Genomic DNA, 23501 nt, shown 5'->3' with positions numbered 1-23501 from the left:
CTGCTGAAATTACTCGTGCACAAGCTAAGGAACTGCACAGGGATGGTGCTGCTGTGCATGCAATTAAAAGAGAGGAGCAGCACACAAAACAGTCTGCTAAGCTAAAGAAACAAAAAGGAAATGTGGCAGATGTGGAGGAGTACACATGCCCAGGTCATGTCCAGCTTATGGAAAAATCTGCAACAGTTGTGGAAAAAAACAATCATTTTGCAAAATATTGCAAAGAAAAACAGTACGTACTGTCGAAGAACAAACAGAGGAATTTCTAGTTGATTCTGTACAGACCAACACACTAGATAAAGCTGAATGGCTTGTACCACTGACTGTAAATGAAACTACAAGTCCATTTAAAATAGACACTGGAGCTCAAGTTAACCTTTTGTCTTTGGATGACAACAAAACCCTCAAAGTCAGAAGCTAAATTCACTCAGCAAACCTGAAAGTGACAGGATACACTGGTGAGAATGTTCCAGTTAAGGGAACATGTCTGGTGACTCTGAAACACAAAGGAGACGTACTAAAGACACAAATGGTGATTGTGAAGAAAAATGTACAGCCAATCATAGGACTGAATACATGTGAAAAACTTGACCTGGTAAGGAGAGTGTTTGTAGTGACGTCACAGTCTGAAACAGATGAAAACTCCTTTTTGGAGGAGAACAAAGATGTGTTTGAAGGACTCGGATGTCTGCCTGGTGAGCACAGAATAAGTGTAGATGAGACAGTGACACCTGTGGACACCCTGCATGCAGAAAAGTTCCATTTGTACTGCGAGGCAAACTTAAAGAGGAGCTGTGGCTCGCATGGAGAAGCTCAATGTTCTAAAGAAGATTGATGAACCAACAGACTGGGTGAGTTCACTAGTCATTGTGCTGAAGAAAAATGGAGCTCTGAGGATTTGTCTTGACCCAAGAGATCTCAACAGGGCCATAAAAGGTGAACATTATAAACTGCCCACCAGAGAGGAGATTATGTCTCAGTTTGCTGGAGCTAAGTGGTTCAGTAAGCTAGATGCATCATCTGGCTTTTGGCAAATGAAGCTTGAGGAGGAAAGCTCGAAATTGTGCACCTTCAATACACCAGAAGGCAGATATCGGTTTCTCCGTCTCCCGTATGGCATTTTGTCAGCACCAGAAGTTTACCACAAGACAATTCACATGATCTTTGAGCACTTAACAGGCGTGGAGACTACGATGGATGATATAATTGTGTGGGGTTCCAGCCGACAGGAACATGATGCACGGCTAAGGCAGGTCCTAGATTTGATTAGACAGTCTAATCTGAAACTGAACAAAGAGAATTGTGAGTTTGCAGTCAAGAGCTTAACTGTTGTTGGAGATGTACTGTCTGAGGATGGCGTCAGGCCAGACCCAAGAAAGACCTCAGCAATTGTTAACATGGAACAGCCACAAAATAAAGAGAAACTGAGAAGATTCCTTGGAACGGTCACATAAGAAATGTAAACGCAGAGCACGGGAGGTAATGTATTGGCCAAGGATGAACCATGACATCAGTCAGACTACAGCTTCATGTGAAATATGTCTCACATACAGGTCTAAACAACAAGCAGAGCCACTCATGCCTCATCCAGTGCTTGATCGCCCATACCAAAAGGTCGGTGTAGACTTGTTTGACTGCAACGGTAAGAGCCATGTTGTAGTTACTGATTGTTTCTCCAATTATCCAGGAGTTGCAACGTTACAGATGACATCCAGTCAAGCCGTCATTGCTTTCCTTAAAACAGTGTTTGCAAGACATGGCGTCCCCTGTGAGGTGTTTTCTGATAATGGTCCTCAGTTCTCAGTAGGGAGTTTATGTCTTTTGCCGAAGAGTGGGGTTTTCAACACACCACATCCAGCCCAAACTACCCTATGTCCAATGGGCTAGCAGAAAGCTGTGTGAAAATTGTGAAGGCTCTCATGATAAAAAGGCGAAGTTTAATGATTTACAGGAGTGCTCCACTACAAAATGGCTTATCCCCAGCTCAGATGTTGATGGGTCGACAGATACGTACCAACTTACCAATTCATAAGGACTTATTAACACCTGCTGGTACAGACAAGATTTAAGTCACAAAACATGTACACAAAAACAAGCAAAAAAGACATTACAACAAGAAAGCAAAATCTCTGCAAAATCTCAAACCTGGAGATAAAGTTCGCATCCTGAATCACGCAACAGGCACCTGGACACAACAAGGTCATGTGGAAAGAGAAATAGTTCCACGCTCCTATGAGATTCAAACAGAGGGTGGTGCAACTCTCAGAAGGAACTGAGTGGACTTAAGACCACAAGTGACTATTGAAGAAACAGATTTACAACCAAATGACTTTGGGAAGTCTGATATAGCCACTGGTGAACAAGCTCTTAACAGTTCTAAGGACCATACTGACTCAGATGTAACAAAAGAGGTCACAGTTTCTCCTGGAAATAATTGCAGGCCAAAGCGTAATGCAAGACCTCCTGAAAGGCTTATTGAAGTTTGCTAAATGGAAAAAAGAGTGATTGTAAAAGTGTAAAGTTGTTGTAAGAATGCACAGCTATAATACAGTTGTTCTGTTATTGTGATAAAAAGATTATCTTTTGAAATATAGGAACAAGTTAATAGAAGGACTACTTTAAAGAAAAGTTGTTTTCTTTTTAAAAGGGAGAACATGTGATGTTATGTCTGATAACATTATTAGTTCCGGTTTGCTTGTTTCCCGACCGGACGTTATATGAAGAACACCAGAGATATAAGCAACGTGCGATACTGAAGTGTGCAAAAAGTTGTGCTAATGACGAAGGTCGTGTCTTACTTGGATAAAAACATAACATTGGTTAATACAATTGTTATATTAGTTACTAGAAGAATCAAATATGTGAATAAAAGCCGTATCTAGGTGTAGATATCTATGGCTGCTTACCGAACATTAGCCACATGCTAACAGTAGCGCAAGTGTTGATGGGATATGTAGTTTTCACACAGTGTAGATATCTATGGCTGCTTACCGAACATTAGCCACATGCTAACAGTAGCACAAGTGTTGATGGGATATGTAGTTTTCACACAGTGTAGATATCTATGCACTCTTACGAGCTGAAATAAAACAATAAACAAATCACCTGAACGGCTTCCCAGGCGGCTGGAACACGAAATTCCCTCCTCTGAAGCTGTAGATCTTTCTGTAGTCCCTCCTCTACCGAACAGCAGCACGATCCTTTATCGCCATAGCAACGATACTCCAAAGCACGTCCGAGGTAAGTCCCAACTGGTCCATGAATTCCTCCCAGTCACATCGTTAACTAAACTGTAGGAAAGCAGTCAGATAGTCACGAGAATTAGCGTAGCTTCGGCTGCTCTGTGCAGCAGACTCAGAAGAAACAAGTCGTAAACTTTACTCTTGTACACATTATATACACAAATAAAAGTAGTAATAACACTCGGTCAGCCAAATACAGACGCTTTAACACACTTTGTCAGTGGTTATTTACTCTATATATTAGCCTTAAAACTCGCAGGAGACAAACAACAAACCTCTCACACCGATCTGCAGTTCTAAACTCCACCCCTTCATCCAATCAGAATTCTCAGTATACCTGCAGAGGCGGGAATAAGAAGGACAAGGGCCAATCACAAAGAAATGAACTAACCTGCAGGGCAAAGCCACGTTTTTAGACAGTGTATTACTAACAAACTCTTAAAGGGGACGTGCACAATTATTTTATCACTAGACACAGACACAGTTATGATATTATATGAACCACAAACAATCATAAATGCCCCATTACATGAAAATAAAAGAAATGATACTTAATATAACCCTAGCTGGGCTACACTAATGTTTCAGCAGAACAAAGTGATTCAATAAAGGGTTTTAGCAGCACAAAGTGATTCTAATTAAAAAGATACAGAGGGAAATAAATAAAACAATTTCATTTGAAAAACATTTAAGCATCTGATGTACATGTGAAGGGGCACGGTGGCTTAGTGGTTAGCATGTTCGCCTCACACCTCCAGGGTCGGGGTTTGATTCCCGCCTCCACCTTGTGTGTGTGGAGTTTGCATGTTCCCCCCGTGCCTCGGGGGTTTCCTCCGGGTACTCCAGTTTCCTCCCACGGTCCAAAGACATGCATGGTAGGTTGATTGGCATCTCTGGAAAATTGTCGCTAGTGTGTGATTGCGTGAGTGAATGAATGTGTGTGTGTGCCCTGCGATGGTTTGGCACTCCCTCCAGGGTGTATCCTGCCTTGATGCCCAATGACGCCTGAGATAGGCACAGGCTCCCCGTGACCCGAGGTAGTTTGGATAAGCGGTAGAAAATGAATGAATGAATGTACATGTGAACATACCATACATAAGTTCACTTTTTGTGCGCAAAAACAAAAATAATTAAAGCTGCAAGCAGCATTTCCCGGGTTCCAGCGTTTAAGGCCTCTGGATTGACATGACAATATATGTCATGTCATGCTACAGAGGGTGCCACAATATATGTCATGTCATGCTACATATGTCATGCTACAGAGGGTGCCACAATATATGTCATGTGAAGTACTCACCCGTCCAGTTTTGCCTAAAATAAACAAAGTCATATCCATTAGAGATGAGCCGGATACTCGGCTGAAACGAGTATCCGGTACGGATAAAGCACTTCTGCCGAGTACGAGTATTATACGAGTAATACGAGTCAATATCTGTGCTCGGATTGTATGAAAATCATCATTGGCTAGCTGATTGTGTCAGCGTTCTGTGATAGGCTAGTCACAGCACCCCTCCCCTACAGTGATAGGCTAGTCACAGCGCCCCTCCCCTACAGCGATAGGCTAGTCACAGCGCCCCTCCCCTACAGCGATAGGCTAGTCACAGCGCCCCTCCCCTACAGTGATAGGCTAGTCACAGCACCCCTCCCCTACACACATACAGATGTGTTGCTGTGTCTCGCTCTGCTCACTCACAATCACACACAGAACAGCTCTCTGTCTCTCCCTCAGTCACTCGGGTTCGCGGGTCTTTTCCGTTAACTTTTAGGGTTTCTTCAGCTTTTTACTTCTGGTTGTAACGTTAATAATACGTACTTACTAACCAGTAGAGTTCTGGTAAACGTGGGTTCGTTCAGACGTGGTGCTTGCTTGGTAGAATGCGACTCGCATTGCGTCTCTGCCTGTCGGAGATTTTTTTCTTTTTTAAACCTTCAGCTGTCTCTAACCAATAACCAGACACTGAGTGTCTGACACGTTTTTGCTGTATTTCATAAAAACAAAGGTAGTAAGCTAGTGTTATAAATATTACAAATTAATTATTACCGGTTAAAGCCCCGCCCATTTCAAGACAAGTCCTCCACCCACTCCGAGTCAGAACCAGAATCAGAATCTTTGCCTTACAAGTCAGCACACAATTGCGTTTTTGGACTGTTGGGGGCGCTAGAGGGCTTTTTTTAAAAAAATGGCTGTTTTTAGTGATTTTTCCGTTATAGCGCCACGAAGTGGCCAATCGCCACGGTTTTTGAACTGTGACCTCAGATTGACCTCTTTCACATGTGTCCCAAGTTTGGTGTTGATAGCTCATTTAATTCTTGAGTTATTGACATTTTAGTAAAACTGGCTCCTCACAGTCCAAACTTTTTGGGGCCCCTTAAGGACCCTGAATCAAAATTTGGACTTTTTTTCGAGAATTATTGTCTTTGAGACTCCAGAGAATATTACTGCACTGGATTGGTCTCAATCAGGCGAAAAACCTAGGACTAGTTAGCAAAAGTAGGTTTTGGATAAAATGCGTGATAGCGAAAAAATTTAATGGCATAGATGAAATCGGAGATATACGTTTTTTAAGTCATGAGCCAAGGATTCCAATGATATAAAGCACTTGAGATTTGGACATAGGGGTTTTAGGGGTTTACCAACAAATGTTGACTTCCCGGGCTCCATGAGGGAAGCAGCATATAAATTATACAGAATGATGGTTTTTGAAATATCTATCTATCTATCTATCTATCTATCTATCTATCTATCTATCTATCTATCTATCTACCTGTCTATCTATCTATCTATATATATATATATATATATATATATATATATATATATATATATATATATATATATATATATTTATATATATAAAATCCATTTGTCTCAATTAAGAAGTAGTTAAGTTGTTTGTCTGTTTTATTAGTAAAGCAGTAATGTGAAGAGATATTACCCAGCATCAGCGTTGCTATGCAACTTTTAAAGCAATTATGTTCACGAAGGTAAATGTAGTTCCTGGGACATGTTTTCGACTACATTATATACCTTACAGTGTTTATCCAAATTAGTAGAAGTGCACGTGTTCCAGATCATCATGTTTTTGCCACCGTAATTAGGATTTTGTTTTGGGGTAAATAAAAAGCTTCAGCTTCTACATGACGAAACTGCTGATCACTGGGAATCAGAATGTTGGCATACGTGAGGTACCTGGATGACGGCTGCACAGCAGTTGTTTCAACTAGCGAAATTAAGGACTTTAACTATGACATGTTTGACCAAACTCAGGTTTATTGGGTACGATGGAAGCAAGACTTCTTCAGGGCACAAATACTAATGCTTAAAAGGTATGTAACTTAAGCAGTAGCTGTTTTATCGTAACTCGTTCACTGCACAATATAAACAAAGGAGTGATTTATAGTTTTGTTTCTTATTTTGTTTCTATAATTTTTCAGAGAATAAAGAAGACAGAGCAGGAATTGTCTAAAGGCAAATGACTCCGGGTAGCACCTCTTAAAAAAACATGGTCATCCACATACTACTTGTTCCTCGCTAAAAGTGAGAGCGGAAGCTAAGACCGAAAATGTGTGTTGTAAAGGTTATATCGTGTAATGTTAAATTGTGCATGTGTGTATATTACAGTGTGATGGCAAATGTCATTGTCCAATAAATATTTTAAACAAACTTTATATATATATATATATATATATATATATATATATATATATATATATACATATATATATATACATATATATATATATATATATATATATATATATATATGTATATATATATATATATATATATATATATATATATATATGTGTGTGTGTGTGTGTGTGTGTATATATTTAAAGAAAGCCATGTAAATGATACGAATATCCAGAATGTTTTTCTTTATTAAAAAGTGAATTGCAATTCTCTAGAAAATTGTCTTGGTCTTTATTTAACTATGAATATGCACTAAGAAATGTGATATGTAACAAATGGGTTTTGTTGTGGTCTTGCTGGGATTATACTAGCATCCAAAAGACAACATATGTTGACCAGCACACCAGCATCCCAGGCTGGTCGGCCAGCACACCAGCACCTAATGCTGGACCAGCATACCACCATCCCAAGCTGGTCGGCCAGCACACCAGCAACCAGCACCTAATGCTGGACCAGCTTACCACCATCCCAGACTGGTCGGCCCACACACCAGCAACCAGCACCTAATGCTGGACCAGCTTACCACCATCCCAGGCTGGTCAGCCAGCACACCAGCAACCAGCACCTAATGCTGGACCAGCATACCACCATCCCAAGCTGGTCCCAGCATGCAAAACATACCTTATGCTGGACCAGCAATGATGGTTTTTTAGCAGGGAGGAGGGAGGTAAACAACATTGATAATGTTGATTGGAGAGGTAACTGAAATGGCATGGAATTCAAAAGAGGAGATGGTTAAATGAGACAAGAGGAGAGGTGTAAAGCACCATTTCTTTGACAACAATAAACCTGTACCTCCACCCCTGCCTGTTTCTCGTGGTGAGTGAGAGAAAGCATAGGCAGAGGATGGAGCAGCTGGTGTAGCAGTGTTCTGTGGGGATATCCAGGTCTCTGTTAGTGCAAGAAAATCAAAGGAGTAATAGGAAGTTAAAGCAGAGATAAAATCAGCTTTCTTTACAGCAGACTGTCAATTCCAGAGCCCACCTACCACCACTGTTTGTGACTTACACAACAGAGGAGGGTAGATAAGGTTACTGGGATTGTGACCTCTGCTCTGTAGACGAGAGCATCTGTGACAATAGGAATTGAGTACAGAGATGGGTTTGAGGCAAATATCTGCAGTCAACCAAGAGTGAGATTTAAGGTATGGTAGAATATATCAAACAGTACTAGACACTTGTGTTACAATGTGAGAGAGAGATACTTACAAACCTTCAATTTAAATGAGTAAGCCCTGCCCACAATTCACACCTTAGGGTAGACTGAAACTACTCCTGATTAATCAGCTGAGAGAACAACAAAGACCAACACTATAAAATCAACAATGGTATAGAATATAACACAATTCAAATCACACTACTCTAGAACAAAGTGAGTTAAGCAGATAGTATACAAAAGTCAGGAACCTACTTTACCAGAAGACAATATAATCAAATGTAGAGAGTTAAAGCACACTGAAAAAATCATATATATATATATGTATATATATATATACGTATATATATATATATATATATATATATATATATATATATATATATACGTATATATATATATATATATATATATATATATATATATATATATATATATATATATATACGTATATATATATATATATATATATATATATATATATATATATACACATACTGTATATGTAAGTGTAATATTCTCAATTTTATAGCCAAAATTTTTTTAAAATAATCATTACAAGCTAATTGCAATTAAAAAAAAAAACAATACAGTAATAGTTGTGATTTACTGTAGGATCCAAAGGTTGCCCACGAGAGGAGGGAGAGGCAGAATCTGTTCTGATGTGCAAGAAATTGCCATTGTGGATATGGTAATTGCCAACAATGCAATAAAACTCTGGGAAATTGGGGATAGAGTGCTGGTAGACAATGGCACTTTTGAAAAGGTGAATATGGTTAGCACAACAACAACTGCCAGAGTCCTAGAGAAACATAAAATAAGGATGAAGCAACTGTACACTGTACCCTTTGAGAGAAACAGTGAACGTGTGAAAGAACTCCAGTATCAATATGTCCAGGTAAGATGTCTGTTCAGTAACCAAACAGGGTACATTTACATTTACATTTACAGCATTTGGCAGACGCCCTTATCCAGAGCGACGTACATAAGTGCTTAAATCTCTAACATTGAATACATTAATGCTGGATCACTAAGTTACATACTTAAGATACCATGAGTTTAAAACATTTGTTCAAAGTTACAATGAAAGTGTCAAAGGTGTGTTTTTTTTTTTTTTTTTTTTTAAATGCAAAAGATAATGAAAGAAGTGCTAGTTGAAGTGTTTCCTGAATAAGTAGGTCTTCAACCGCCGCTTGAAAATAGCCAGTGACTCAGCTGTCCGGACCTCTAGGGGAAGTTCGTTCCACCACCTTGGTGCCAGAACAGAGAAGAGTCTTGTAGTATACTTGCCTCTTACCCTGAGAGATGGTGGAACCAGTCGAGCAGTGCTGGTAGATCGGAGGGTGCGGGGTGCAGTGCGAGGAGTGATGAGGGCTTTGAGGTAAGAGGGAGCTGGTCCATTTTTGGCTTTGTAGGCCAGCATCAGTGTTTTGAATCTGATGCGTGCAGCTACCGGAAGCCAGTGGAGGGATCGCAGCAGCGGGGTGGTATGAGAGAACTTTGGCAGGTTGAAAACAAGCCGGGTAGCTGCATTTTGGATCATTTGCAGAGGACGGATTGCGTTCATAGGTAGACCTGCCAGCAGTGCATTGCAGTAATCCAGTCTAGAAATGACAAGAGACTGAACAAGTACCTGAGCAGCCTGTGTGGACAGAAATGGTCGAATCCTTCTAATGTTGTAGAGAAGAAACCGACATGAGCGAGTCACATTAGCAACATGAGAGGAAAAGGACAGTTGATTGTCCATGGTTACCCCAAGGTTGCGAGCTGTGGCTGAAGGGGAGATCAGATCGTTGTGCAAGGATATAGCAAGATCATGACCTGGGGATGAATCACCTGGGATGAAGAGCAGCTCAGTTTTGCTAGGATTAAGCTTTAACTGATGAGCAGTCATCCATGATGAAATTTCTGCCAGACATGCAGAGATCCGGTCAGAAGCTGTGGCATCTGCGGGTGGGAAAGAGAAGATAAGTTGTGTATCATCAGCATAGCAGTGGTAAGAGAACCCATGTGAGGAAATAACTTCACCAAGAGAGTGAGTATACAGGGAGAAAAGAAGAGGACCAAGTACTGAGCCTTGTGGGACGCCAGTGGAGAGTCTGCGTGGAGCAGATGTCACTCCCCTCCATGTTACCTGATATGAGCGTCCTTCCAGGTAGGAAGCGAACCATTCCCAAGCTGATCCGCATATCCCAAGACTCCTGAGGGTGGCTAAGAGAGTCTTATGGTTGACCGTATCAAACGCTGCTGAAAGGTCAAGGAGGATAAGGACAGATGAGAGATTGGCTGATCTAGCAGCATGTAGTTTCTCAGAGACATCTAAAAGGGCTGTCTCTGTGGAATGAGCTGCTTTAAAGCCAGACTGGTTGGGGTCTTGGAGGTTGTTCTGTGAGAGATAGACAGACAGTTGATTAAAGACAATGCGTTCAAGAATTTTTGAAAGAAACGAGAGAAGTGATACCGGTCTGTAGTTACTGATGTCTGATGGATCCAGAGCAGGTTTCTTCAGGATGGGAATAACCCTTGCTCTCTTGAAGGTAGTTGGTACCTGACCAGATGCTATGGATCTATTGGTGATAGTTGTAATGAAGGGCAGAAGGTCTTGCGAGATGGTCTGCAGCAAAGTGGAAGGGAGTGGATCCAATGGGCAGGTGGTAGGATTGCAAGACTGGATGAGTTTTAGAATCTCTTCTGCTGTTACAGTTGAGAAATGTGACAACAAAGGTGTAGGGGAGTCCATACTCTGAGATGTAAGTGCAGTCGGGGCTGAAGTGAAGGTCCGGCAGATTTCCTCAATCTTCTCCTGGTAGAAAGAAGCAAAGTCTTCTGCAGTCAGGGAGGATGAAGAAGGTGGAGCCGGGGGGTTGAGCAGAGAAGAGATGATGTTGTGGAATTTCCGAGGGTCATGTGAGGAAGCTTCAAGCTTTTCCTTGTAGAAGGAAGTCTTGGCAGAAGTCACATCTGAGGAGAACTTGGCCATGAGTGTTCGGTAAGAATCAAGATCTGCATCAAGTTGTGATTTCTTCCACTTTCTCTCTGATGATCTTAGCTCTCTTCGATTGTTGCGCAGCACATCTGAAAGCCAAGGAGCAGAACAAGAAGTTTTCTTGGGTTTAGTGGACATAGGGCAGAGGAAGTCCATAGTTGAGGAAAGAGATGAGAGGAAAGTATCTGTGGCCGAGTCCAAGGGCAGTGAGGAAAAAGACTCAGGATCAGGAAGGGAAGAAAGAGTGCCAGAAGCTACAGAAGAAGGGGAGACAGAGTAAAGGTTGCGGCGGGTTAGAGCGAGGGGGTGAGAGGTAGTTTTAGGTAGGGTAGGGAGAGTGATGGTAAAGGATACCAGGTGATGATCAGAGACGTGTAGTGGGGTAGCAGTCACGTCTGTAGCTGGAGAAGGACGGGTGAAAACCAGGTCCAGCACATTGCCTCCTTTGTGTGTGGGGATGTAGCTGTTGAGTGTGAGTGTGAATGAGTCAAGAAGAGACAGGAGGGAAGAAGAATGTAGCTTGTCAGAGGGGAGGTTGAAGTCACCAAGCACTGTCAGGGGGGAGCTATCAGAAGGGAAAGCACTAAGCAGTGTGTCCATTTCTTCCAAGAAGTCACCTAGGGGACCAGGAGGGCGGTAAACAACAATGATAACAAGGTTAATTGGAGAGGTAACTGAAATGGCATGGAATTCAAAAGAGGATATGGTTAAATGAGACAAGAGGAGAGGTGTAAAGCACCATTTCTTTGACAGCAATAAACCTGTACCACCACCCCTGCCTGTTTCTCGTGGTGAGTGAGAGAAAGCATAGGCAGAGGATAAAGCAGCTGGTGTAGCAGTGTTCTGTGGGGATATCCAGGTCTCTGTTAGCGCAAGAAAATCAAAGGAGTAATGGGAAGTTAAAGCAGAGATAAAATCAGCTTTTTTCACAGCAGACTGGCAATTCCAGAGCCCACCTACCACCACTGTTTGAGACTTACACAACAGAGGAGGGTAGATGAGGTTACTGGGATTGTGACCTCTGCTCTGTGGACGAGAGTGTCTGCGAGTGTAGGAATTGAGTACAGAGATGGGTTTAAGGCACATATTTGCAGTCAAGAGTGAGAATTAAGGTATGGTAGAATATAGCAGAACAGTATTAGACACAAAGTTTACAATGAGTGAGAGAGAGAGAGAGAGAGAGAGAGAGAGAGAGATACTTACAAACCGCTACAGACGCTAGCGTCTGTAGCGGAGAACCTTCAATTTAAATAGGTAAGCCCTGCCCCCAATTCACACCTTAAGGTAGACTGAAAGGACTCCTGATTAATCAGCTGAGAGAACAACAAGGACCAACACTATAAAAATCAACAATGGTATAGAATATAACAATTCAAATCACACTACTCTAGAACAAAGTGAGTTAAGCAGATAGTATACAAAAGTCAGGAACCTACTTTACCAGAAGACAATATATTCAAATGAAGAGAGTTAAAGCACACTGAAGAGTAGGCTGGTTCACCTTCAATTTAAATAGGTAAGCCCTGCCCCCAATTCACACCTTAAGGTAGACTGAAACTACTCCTGATTAATCAGCTGAGAGAACAACAAGGACCAACACTATAAAAATCAACAATGGTATAGAATATAACAATTCAAATCACACTACTCTAGAACAAAGTGAGTTAAGCAGATAGTATACAAAAGTCAGGAACCTACTTTACCAGAAGACAATATATTCAAATGAAGAGAGTTAAAGCACACTGAAGAGTAGGCTGGTTCACCTTCAATTTAAATAGGTAAGCCCTGCCCCCAATTCACACCTTAAGGTAGACTGAAACTACTCCTGATTAATCAGCTGAGAGAACAACAAGGACCAACACTATAAAAATCAACAATGGTATAGAATATAACAATTCAAATCACACTACTCTAGAACAAAGTGAGTTAAGCAGATAGTATACAAAAGTCAGGAACCTACTTTACCAGAAGACAATATATTCAAATGAAGAGAGTTAAAGCACATACACAAAGGGTACATACACATTGATGCATAATGTCAATTACTGTGAAACTGTCTGCAGTTTAGAGGGTAATGGAGATGGAAGCCAGACGAACTCCACATACTTTTATCTTTGTGGATGAAGCTGGATTCAACCTGGCACAAACACGACGCAGGGGAAGAAATGTAATGGGACAGAGAGAGACTGTGGAGGTCCCATGCCAAAGGGGAGCTAACATCACCATGTGTGCAGCAATGTCCAGTGAAAGGTTGCTGTTACACAAACCACTCATTGGCCCCTACAATACAGAGAGGCTCATTTCGTTTCTAAATGACCCACATATTCGACTTGTGCCAGCAGAGTCGAGAAGACAAAGGGCATCAAACTCCCCTTACTTCATTGTTGTGTGGGATAATGTGGCATTCCACCACTCTGCTGCAGTCACAGAGTGGTTTGTGTCACATCCCAGGATGTCAGTGTTATACCTGAATCCGTATTCCCCTTTCTTAAACCCCATAGAGGAGTTTTTATCTGCGTGGAGGTGGAAGATGATGTTGATGAGAACTTGTGGCCAAATGCAAGAGAGAGCGCAGACTAGAACCATCACTGTAATTTACTATAATGAACAACTACACATTTACATTTACAGCATTTGGCAGACGCCCTTATCCAGGGCGACGTACATAAGTGCTTAAATCTCTAGCATTGGATACATTAATGCTGGCTCACTAGGTTACATACTTACACGTACATACACGTTACAGTAATGTGTAGAATGTATTTTATTTATTCTTTTTTTATTATCATTGCATTATCATTGCAGCCCTGGAATTATTTCCCCTCTTTTTTCACCTTTTGGTTATAATTTTCAAGTACTATATTCATATAAAAAATGAAATTTTGATTCATTTCTGATTCATTCGTGTTATAAATGCTTTCAATAAAGTGAAATTGTGTTACAGTATTTTATATGAAGAACTGATTTATGTGGAAAATCATTGAAACTTTTAAAAAGAAAAGTTATCAATTATGTAATGCTTCCTGTTGTTAGTGGTTTTTAGTTGTTGTGAATGAAATGTGTGTTTTCTGAATGAGAATTGTTGCCAGTGTTATGTTGGTCTGAGTGAGTTTAGTAGGTGAGATTAACTGTTACAGATTAACTGCTAATTTAACAGATTAACAGATTAACTGCCAACATGCATGCTGGTAATGCAGACTGTGTTAGCTCACCCAAATAACATATTTTCACAAAAACCTTGGAAGTCTTTGGGTTACGATGTCTGTCACTCTCTTTGGCTAACCATTTTTCAGGACTCTCTCTCTCTCTCTCTCTCTCTCTTTATGGTATGTGAGTTTAATTAGCCACTTCCCATAAACAATTGTCATTAGGTTTAATACCTTGTCCTCCTGCATTCTCTGTGTAGTGGACACCAGGATCTCTCTCTCTCTCTCTCTCTCTCTCTCTCTCTCAGAAAACAAATAAAGTCTTCAATTCTGAAACAAAATAAACAACAAATATATTACAAAACAAACATATATGTAAATATACTGTAAAATATAATACAATAAGACAGAGGTCCAAGCATAAGATAAGATAACATAAAATTTACCTTTATTCATTCGCAGTGGGAAAATTTCTGTTACAGCAGCAAAGGAAAGAAAAAATATGGAAGCTTGTTTCCCCCTCATTTTAAATAATAATAAAAATAATAATAATAATAATAATAATAATAATAATAATAATTTTGGTTGCATAAATCATTTCACTGCATGTTGTACCCTGTATGTACAGTATGTGTATGTGACAAATAAAATTTGATTTGATTCAAATCTATTGTACCTATTGTAATATAATATCCAAGCTCATACTGAACTGGATTTAATGGATGTCTGTTTTAACTTGTGATAATGATGTGGCCAAACAAACAAAGCTAAAAACATAGTGTAAAATGTATACACAGTGTGTGACAATCATTTTAGGATATTTCAAATATTCTGAATATGATCTTTAGTCAAACCCAAGACCAAGGATTTACATTCATGTTCTGAATTTGTCACATCTAAGGGGAACTTTCTGGTGGACCCAGAGTAACATATATAATATATATATATTATACGGTTAGGTCCATATATATTTGGACACAGGCACAATTTTAGTTTTTTTTTAGGTATTTACCAAAACATATTCAAGCTATTGTTGTATATTTATAGTGGGCTGAAAGTCTCTCAGCTTTAATTTGAGGATATTTAAATCCAAATTGGAGGAAGGGTTTAGGAATCACAGCTCTTGAGAGTAGACAGCCCCCTTTTTCAAGGGACCAAAAGTAATTGTACAGTTGAATAAAAAGCTGTTTCATGGACAGGTGTAGGCTATTCCTTCATTATTTCTCCATCAATTAAGCAGGTAACAGGTCTGGAATTGATTCTAAGTGTGGTATTTGCACTTGGAATCTGTTGCTGTGAACCTACATAATGCCTTCAAAGGAGCTCTCCATGCAAGTCAAACAGGCCATCGTTAGGCTTTATAAACAAAACAAATCCATCATAGAGATAGCAGGAACATTTTGGTACAGTTTGGTACATTCTGAGAAAAAAAGAATGTAATGGTGAGCTCAGCAACATACAAATGGCCTGGTCATGCATGGCTTCCAGTGGCACTGGGTCAGAAGACAGAAGCAGCCAGATGAATTCTGAAGTGTATAGAATATCCTGTCTGCCCAGATTAAGCCAAATGCAGCAAAGCTGATTGGACGGCATTTCACAGTACAGATGGACAATGATCCAAAACACACTGCAAAAGCAACCCAGGAGTTTTTTTTAAGGAAAGGAAATGTAATATTCTGCAATGGCCGAGTCAATCAGCTGATCTCAACTCGATTGAACATGCATTTGCTGAAGGCAAAACTAAAGGCAGAAAGACCCACAAACAAACAACTGAAGACAGCTGTCAAAGCCATTGCACGCCTTTTGAGACTAAGTAGGAAGGATTAAACAAATTCACCTGCAACTGTGAGTGAACAAGAGAAGGCAAAACATTTGCTCTTAAAGGGAGTGCAAAGGCAAGTCTATCAGAAGGAGATATTTTGAATCTAAGAAAACAACTTCCAGGCGATAATAAATTACACCACCTTGATGCTTTCATAGACACAGACAATATGGTCAGGGTGGGAGGAAGATTAAGTCATTCATCATTCACTCACTCATTCAAACATCCCTTGATTATTCCCAGAGAACATCACATAACCAAATTAATAATTGCACACAGTCATGAAAGAATGAAGCACCAAGGAAAGGGATTCACAATCAATGATATCAGGTCTTGTGCCTATTGGATACCTGGAATAAACAGAGCTATCACTTTATACATCCACAACTGTGTAACTTGTAGAAGGCTAAGAAAATCTGCTGAAGGTCAAAGGATGAGTGATCTGCCTACAGAACGTGTGGAACCTTCCTCACCCTTTACGTACTGTGGTATAGATTGCTTTGGTCCTTTCATGACTAAGGAGGGCAGAAAGCAACACAAAAGGTATTGTCTGCTTCTGACCTGTTTTTGTTCAAGAGCTATTCACATTGAGATGTTAGAAGAGATGTCTACAGATGCATTCAACAACACCCTACTATGCTTAATTGCTATTCAAGGCACAGTGAGACAAATTTGATGTGACCAGCGTACCAATTTCATAGGTGCTAAACAAAAACTAAATTTAATTTGTTTAAATAACATTTTGGCATATTTTGAGCTTTTGGAGCTATATTATGTTGTTCAATTTTGATATAAATGCAGGACTCTTATTTTGAAAAGCGGCAGCATCCATTGCAGTCACGGATCACGGTGGTGAAAAGCATCACAACACTACGGCACTACTATTTTTGTTAACACCCCCCTAAAGGGCATAAGGTCTTATTGTGATCTGTTGGAGTTATCAAGGCTCAATAAAACTTCATTAAGACCATCAGTAAAGTTTTGGTCGTCATTAGGATGGGGTCAGCTACACTTTATAGTTTGTATTTATTTACATAAGCCCTATTCGGACGGGATTAGTTTTACGTGGGGGTAAAGTAATTATTACCAGAGCTTCTCTGTGATTTTAGTCCCGTCCGAATGTGTCATCTCGGTAATCATTACGGACAATGTCAGTAAAGATTACAGCGACTTTTACCTTCGGTAAAAAGGTCCGGAAAAATGACCTCAGGTAAAACTAATCCCGTCCGAATAGACCTGCTGTAAATATGTACGGTAAAATTCCGTCATTTCCTGTTTAAAAGTTGGAGGCGCCATGTTGTCTGTTTGCGCACGTGATAACAGGAAGCAACGTCATACGCACATGACGACAAGGAGGTTACTGTGGTGTGTAAAGCGAGTTACCCCTCCCACTTCTGCTAGTTTTACTGAGATGTTTTGTCCCGTGCGAATTGACCAATTAATATTACAGATGTCCTGAGGTAAAATTACATTACTCCACGTCCCCACGTAAAACTAATCCCGTCCGAATAGGGCTATAGATATATAAAAGTGAAATGTTTTGTTCGCTATTTTAATATTTGTATATTAAATTAATTCTGATTCTGATTCTGATTTCACTGACACTGAAAGGCAGAAAAACGAATAATCAGAATCAGAATCAGGTTTATTGGCAAAGGGTGTTGACACACACAAGGAACTTTAACATAACATTATACTACACAAGACAGGACAGTACAGACTGTGGTAAGACTCTGGGTGAAACTCGAACACACACTTACAAACTTATGTGGATGTGAGAAACTGTGAATGATACAGTTATTGAGCTGAAAGCTGAGAGAAAGATCAGTGAAATTCTGTGTTTATTACAATCTCATGATGATGAGAATGTTTACATGTGTTTTAAATCACAGATAAATGTTTTAGTGTCATTCATTAGGTTTAACACTGCAGACAGACATAAGTGAGTTAAACAGACTAATCAGTAAAAGCTCATACTGTTACACGTGTGGACTGAATGATGTGATTTCTTACTGTAAAGGTTAAAAACACAGGAGGAAGTAAATGGCTGAATCTTCATCACAAACAGAAGGCAGAAGAAGGGGGAACATGGAAGAACCAGAATTATGTAAGTTATACAGTTTATGCATGATTAGTTTTCTGTATGTTTTAATGAAGTACTGTCACTATTATAATCTATATTGTTATAAAAATGATCTCAGTGAATGGCTTAATTGTTTTAACTGCCTTATGTAACAGGAATAAGAGTTGTGTTATAATACACAAACATCTTAGAAAGACATTTATTTACACTGATCCTGTAACTATGGAGGATTTATATTACTTTATTAGTTACATATTTTAATATATAATTCAATCATTAAATATGTAATGAAATGTAAGAAATAAATAAGACCTCATTAGAATTATATTATTTATTATTGTTTTATTTATTTCTTTATAGTTTGTATTTATTTGTATAGATATATAAAAGTATATATATATATATATATATATATATATATATATATATATATATATATATATATATATATATTTTAAAACTCAAAAGTACAGACATATATAACATTATACTACACAAGACAGGACAATACAGTCTGTACAAGAAAATGCAGATAATGTGATACAATATAGACAGTATGAGTATTAAATATAATACAGAATATATGACTGGTCAGTTATGTACATAAAGTGGGAGAAGTGCATGGTAGTGCTAATAACAATATGCAGCAGCAGTAGTGTGTGTAACATACACAGATAATGTGATGACTGACAGTTCTGATAATGCAGTACTTGTAGATATGAAGCGGGGAATATAATTATGGTGAGTTGTTAATCAGGGTGATTGATTCAAATTTAAATGATTTTAAAAAAAAACAAAACCTTGAAAATAAGCATCATGAAAAACTCCCTGAAAACTGTCTCTACACTAAATAACTTCAAAATTTATAACGTAACACCAACATTTTATATACACATTGATGTCCAAAAGTCTAAGACTTATAAAAGATTAATAATCTAGGCATCTGTAAATGAACATTAACATGAAACTACAGGCTGAAAAATGTGTCACTTTGTTGAGTAAAAATGTCTTATTGTTGGAGCTCAGCAGTGACACTTCGTTACGTTCCCATGGAACAAAAGGAGTCTGGGGATGGAGGGATGAGTAACAGAATAAAAGGTGGTGTGTGTCAACTGTGAGGATCAACAACTCAACCCCAATCCTGTCACAAAAAAGAATGTCACTATACAACCAAGTCAAAATGAACAAAGCTCATTTATTCCCAAACATGAAGTGCAGGAGGGTTTGAAGACTTCAAGAGGGGGATCAGGACAAAACAATAAGCAGAACCCATCTAACTCATTTAGGGAGAAACTAAATAAGCTACAAAAGAAAATAAAAAAACAAAGATTACAACACAATACACAATACACTAACTCCATTACTAACATAAACAGGGGAAAACAAGATCCAAAAAGAAATGGCACCCCTTCCCTACTAACCCCTCCCCAAATTAACAATAGAACTCAACAAATAATGAATGAAAAAGTGTAACAAATATTAACTTTCAACCAAAAGAAAAACTTCCTGTTACAGAGATGTCAATTCCAACAACAGAAAGAATAACAAAATATCAAACAAACTCAATCAAAGTACAATCACTAAACAGTAAATACAAACTTCTGGGAGAGATTTAAAGCGCCTCCCAAAAACAGCTCACTCTCTTACACAACTAACCACACCAGCACCCACCCAACCACCCACACACAACTAGCAGGACGATGCTGTTTAAATAAACTCTGCATCCTCTCATCATCCCGACAGAGCTGATGTTTAATCAGTGATGTCAGATGGCAACCATTTTTCACTGAAATATTCATGAATCTATTCTACAAAAATAACATTTTTACACTAACAGTAACTGACACCCCAACAAGTACCTTTACACAGTTTAGGAAAACTTGTAGACATTCTGGTCTGTGATTTTCACACCTAAACTACAGATGCAGTTTAATCTATTTACACCATTTATCAACAATGTGTAACATTTTCTTTTCTAGTTTCTCATGACTCCAGCAGTCTCCTGTCTAAAGATCTTCTGCTGTGTTCGATCTGTGTGGATGTGTTCACTGATCCAGTCACCACTCCATGTGGACACAACTTCTGTAAGAGCTGCCTTACACAGTGCTGGGACATGAATCAACACTGTCGCTGTCCATTATGTAACCAGAAATTCACCAAGAGACCTGAACTGAAGATTAATACAACCCTGAGAGAGATTGCAGATCACTTCAAGAAGAAAAGTGGTTCTGACAAACCTGAGGTTCTTTGTGATGCCTGCAGTGGAGAGAAGCTGAAGGCTCTAAAATCCTGTATGGATTGTGGACTGAGTTTCTGTAAAATTCATTTAGAGCCACATTATCATGTTCCAAAACTTAAGAAACACAAACTAATAAACCCTGTGGAGAACCTGAAGGACTACATATGCCAGAAACATGAGAGAGTTCAGGACCGACTGAAGAAGATAAAAGAGATCAAACACTCAGTAGAACAAAGCAAAGTGTGTACAAACATGACATGAGTTAATATCTGATACATTCAGTAGTTTTATTCTTATTTGTAGAAATGAACAAAGTTCACTATCAGTGTTATCTGATGGAAGTGAAAATGTGTTCCTCCTTTAGAGAAGCACAGAGAAAGAGAAAGCAGACAGTGTTGAAGTCTTCACTGCTCTGATTCGCTCCATTGAGAGAAGTCAGGCTGAGCTGCTGGAGATGATGGAGGAGAAGCAGAAAGCAGCAGAGAGGAAGGCTGAAGGACTCATTAAAGAGCTGGAGCAGGAAATCAGTGTGCTAAAGAGGAGAGACACTGAGCTGGAGCAGCTCTCACACACTGAGGAGCATCTCCACCTCCTACAGGTCAGTGTTCCTCTCTCTGCTTACTGACAATGCAGAACATCACAGAACAACACTAACCATGCTGAGGGATTTCTCCTCTCTCCTGCTCTACTGTAGATTTACTCCTCCATGTGCAGCCCTCCACACACCAAGAACTGGACTGAGATCAGCATTAACACTGGTGTGAGTGTGGACACTGTGACGACAGCTCTGTCTCAGCTTCAGCAGACTCTGAATGAGAAACTCACTAAATCAGTCAATGACAAGTTAAGGGAAACAGGTGAGAAATTATTTTGTACTTTAGATTTGATAAAAAAAGTCTCTAATAAGAGACTAAAGTAGATGTTTTGCAAAATCTAAATATTAAATACCAATAACTGATCTGAAATCTAATGACGTGATGTTTTGTTGTAATTAGTTTCCACAGAACTGAAGAGGATTCAGCAGTATGCAGGTACAGTGAGCTTTCTGATTTCCTCTCATATTAAAATGTACATATCAGCATTACACCACTGCATCATCAGACTTATTTTCATCTGTAGATGTCTCCAGATAAAAGGAGTATTAAAGTGTCTCATTATCCTCCTCACTATAGCTCCTTATTACTGTCATGCACTAAAGCCCTTAAACCCTTTTCTACTTTAGACTTTACAGACTGCCTTCATTTGGACTTATGCTCTGTGTAATATTTTTAATGAAACAATCATAAATGCTTGTGGACAACAGATAGATTAGACATGAATGGATGGACTGAATCAGTAGACTGACTGAATGCTAGATAAAATGATGGGAATTATGTAGAGACACTGTAAATCTTACAAAGCTAATTTTATTTCAATTAACTTATTTTAATGTAAAAAATGTCTGGAAGCAAATTCATTCACACCAAATCTACACCCATGTGACATCCTGATGCTTATTAAACGTGATGATTTTTTAAGACCATAAATAGTATGAGTCACATAAACACAGGAGAAATAATTTTTTTATAAAGTAACTGGTAGAAGCTCTAGAAGCTCATAAATCATGATGATGTAATATTTTTTACATGTTTACTCATATCACACACTGTGTGTTTCTCTCAGTGGATTTGACTCTGGATCCTGATACAGCTCATCCTGATCTCATCCTGTCTGCTGATGGAAAACAAGTGAGAGATGGAGACAAAAGACAGAATCGCCCTGATACACCACAGAGGTTTAATCAGTATATCTGTGTTCTGGGAAAGCAAAGTTTCTCCTCAGGGAGATTTTATTATGAGGTGCAGGTCGGAGGGAAAACTGGATGGACATTAGGAGTCGCGAGAGAGAACATTAACAGGAAGAGGGCAATTACACTGATACCTCAGAATGGATTCTGGACTGTGATCCTGAGGAATGGGAATCAGTATAAGGCTTGTGAAGATCCCAGTGTCCCCCTCACACTGAGAGAGAAGGTGGAGGTTGTGGGGGTGTTTGTGGACTATGAGGAGGGTCTGGTCTCCTTTTATGATGTGAAGTCCAGATCTCATATTTACTCTTTCACTGGTCAGACTTTCACTGAGAAACTCTATCCATTCTTCTGTCCTTGTTTCAGTGAAGGAGGTAAAAATACAGCACCACTGATCATCTCCTGTATTTAACACTGAATAAATTTAAACCTCACAAATTTGATCATCAGATGCTAAGAGTAAAAAGAATTAGTTTACTTTTTGGTTAGATTTTAGAAACACATATATCCTTTTAAAATGCTGTACCTATTATTTTAATACCTGCTTTTAATTGTAATCCTACAGTCTGTTATGATTGTGGAACATTGTCATTACAAATCACATATTAAACTATTTATCCAGCAATCAGGATATTTTGTGTTTGTTTTTTGTTCATGGGAATGTATTGTACAGTACACACGCTTCTGTGACAGAACTTCGCTCAACACCTTGTATGTACTTTATTTATTCACACACACCTTATTTATAATTTTTACGCGAACTCATTTCAACTACTAAATCAGTTTTCGCCATCAATATGCCCTTCTGACGTTTCTAACAACGCTACGGTATGAAGTTTAATGTCCATCTTCGCTAAGCTAGCGTTAATGCCCTGTTGCTGCGGGCTCCGTCTCAAATTGAGCACTCACTCACTCACTAGGTTGCCTAAATATGATGGTCACGTGTTGTTTGGAACCCTAACCCTAGTGCCCTAGCGCGCGATTTGGAACTCGGCCTCTCATTTTCACCTTCAATTCAGCTGCTTTCGGGAAGTTTTGCTCATCTCACACAACGCTCAACCTTAAGGTAAAAAAATATAGATTAATTTAATTATTAATCTATTTATCATCTAGAAGTACATCAAAATAGGTAAACAACAAAAACGAGCCAAAATTAACCCAAAAAAGTTGTAAAAACGTATTAGCCTTGTTAGAAAGCTAGCTTCAAACAACTAATAAACTATATGTGTTATTTGTGAATAAAATACTTACAGAAATATTCTCAGTGTCATTAGAAAACGAATTAACAGCCATACCGTGTAATATAGTTATTTAATTTATGCTTTAATGTCGTTAATTATCAACAAGA

At 39.0% G+C, this 23501-nt stretch overlaps 1 protein-coding gene and 1 long non-coding RNA gene across 5 annotated transcripts in view; one reads left to right on the top strand and one right to left on the bottom strand.

The window, feature by feature from the left end:
• The window catches only part of LOC132861293 (uncharacterized), a 20149-nt gene extending 2802 nt beyond the window's left edge, over window positions 1-17347 (bottom strand). For 2 of the 4 annotated variants that reach the window (XR_009649915.1, XR_009649919.1), the window contains exons 1-2: window positions 14458-17347; window positions 3106-3579 (exon numbers count right to left, since the gene is read on the bottom strand). This is a non-coding gene — a long non-coding RNA (uncharacterized LOC132861293). The remainder of the gene's footprint in view (window positions 1-3105; window positions 3580-14457) is intronic. The other 2 variants (XR_009649918.1, XR_009649920.1) reach the window with 2 other exon arrangements.
• LOC132861281 (E3 ubiquitin-protein ligase TRIM39-like) lies at window positions 17025-22670 on the top strand. Its single transcript, XM_060892721.1, has 7 exons — window positions 17025-17255; window positions 18066-18152; window positions 20108-20607; window positions 20732-20965; window positions 21062-21224; window positions 21363-21398; window positions 22030-22670. The coding sequence occupies exons 2-7, from the start codon at window positions 18089-18091 to the stop codon at window positions 22563-22565; spliced, it is 1533 nt and encodes a 510-aa protein (XP_060748704.1). The 5' UTR covers window positions 17025-17255; window positions 18066-18088; the 3' UTR covers window positions 22566-22670.
• Window positions 22671-23501: the final 831 nt, after the last annotated feature.

Source organism: Tachysurus vachellii, chromosome 2, assembly GCF_030014155.1.
Source record: "Tachysurus vachellii isolate PV-2020 chromosome 2, HZAU_Pvac_v1, whole genome shotgun sequence".
NCBI lineage: Eukaryota > Metazoa > Chordata > Actinopteri > Siluriformes > Bagridae > Tachysurus > Tachysurus vachellii.
Note: the sequence above shows the minus strand (reverse complement) of the source record. Positions and strands in the feature narration are given on the sequence as shown.

What these genes read in the sequence shown, in the direction of transcription:
- LOC132861281 (XM_060892721.1), top strand. Translation starts at nt 18,089, where the DNA reads ATGGCTGAATCTTCATCACAAACAGAAGGCAGAAGAAGGGGGAACATG. An exon ending in TGACAAGTTAAGGGAAACAG is followed by an intron (nt 21,225 to 21,362) that starts GTGAGAAATTAT and finishes TGTTGTAATTAG; the next exon opens with TTTCCACAGAACTGAAGAGG. An exon ending in GAGGATTCAGCAGTATGCAG is followed by an intron (nt 21,399 to 22,029) that starts GTACAGTGAGCT and finishes TGTTTCTCTCAG; the next exon opens with TGGATTTGACTCTGGATCCT.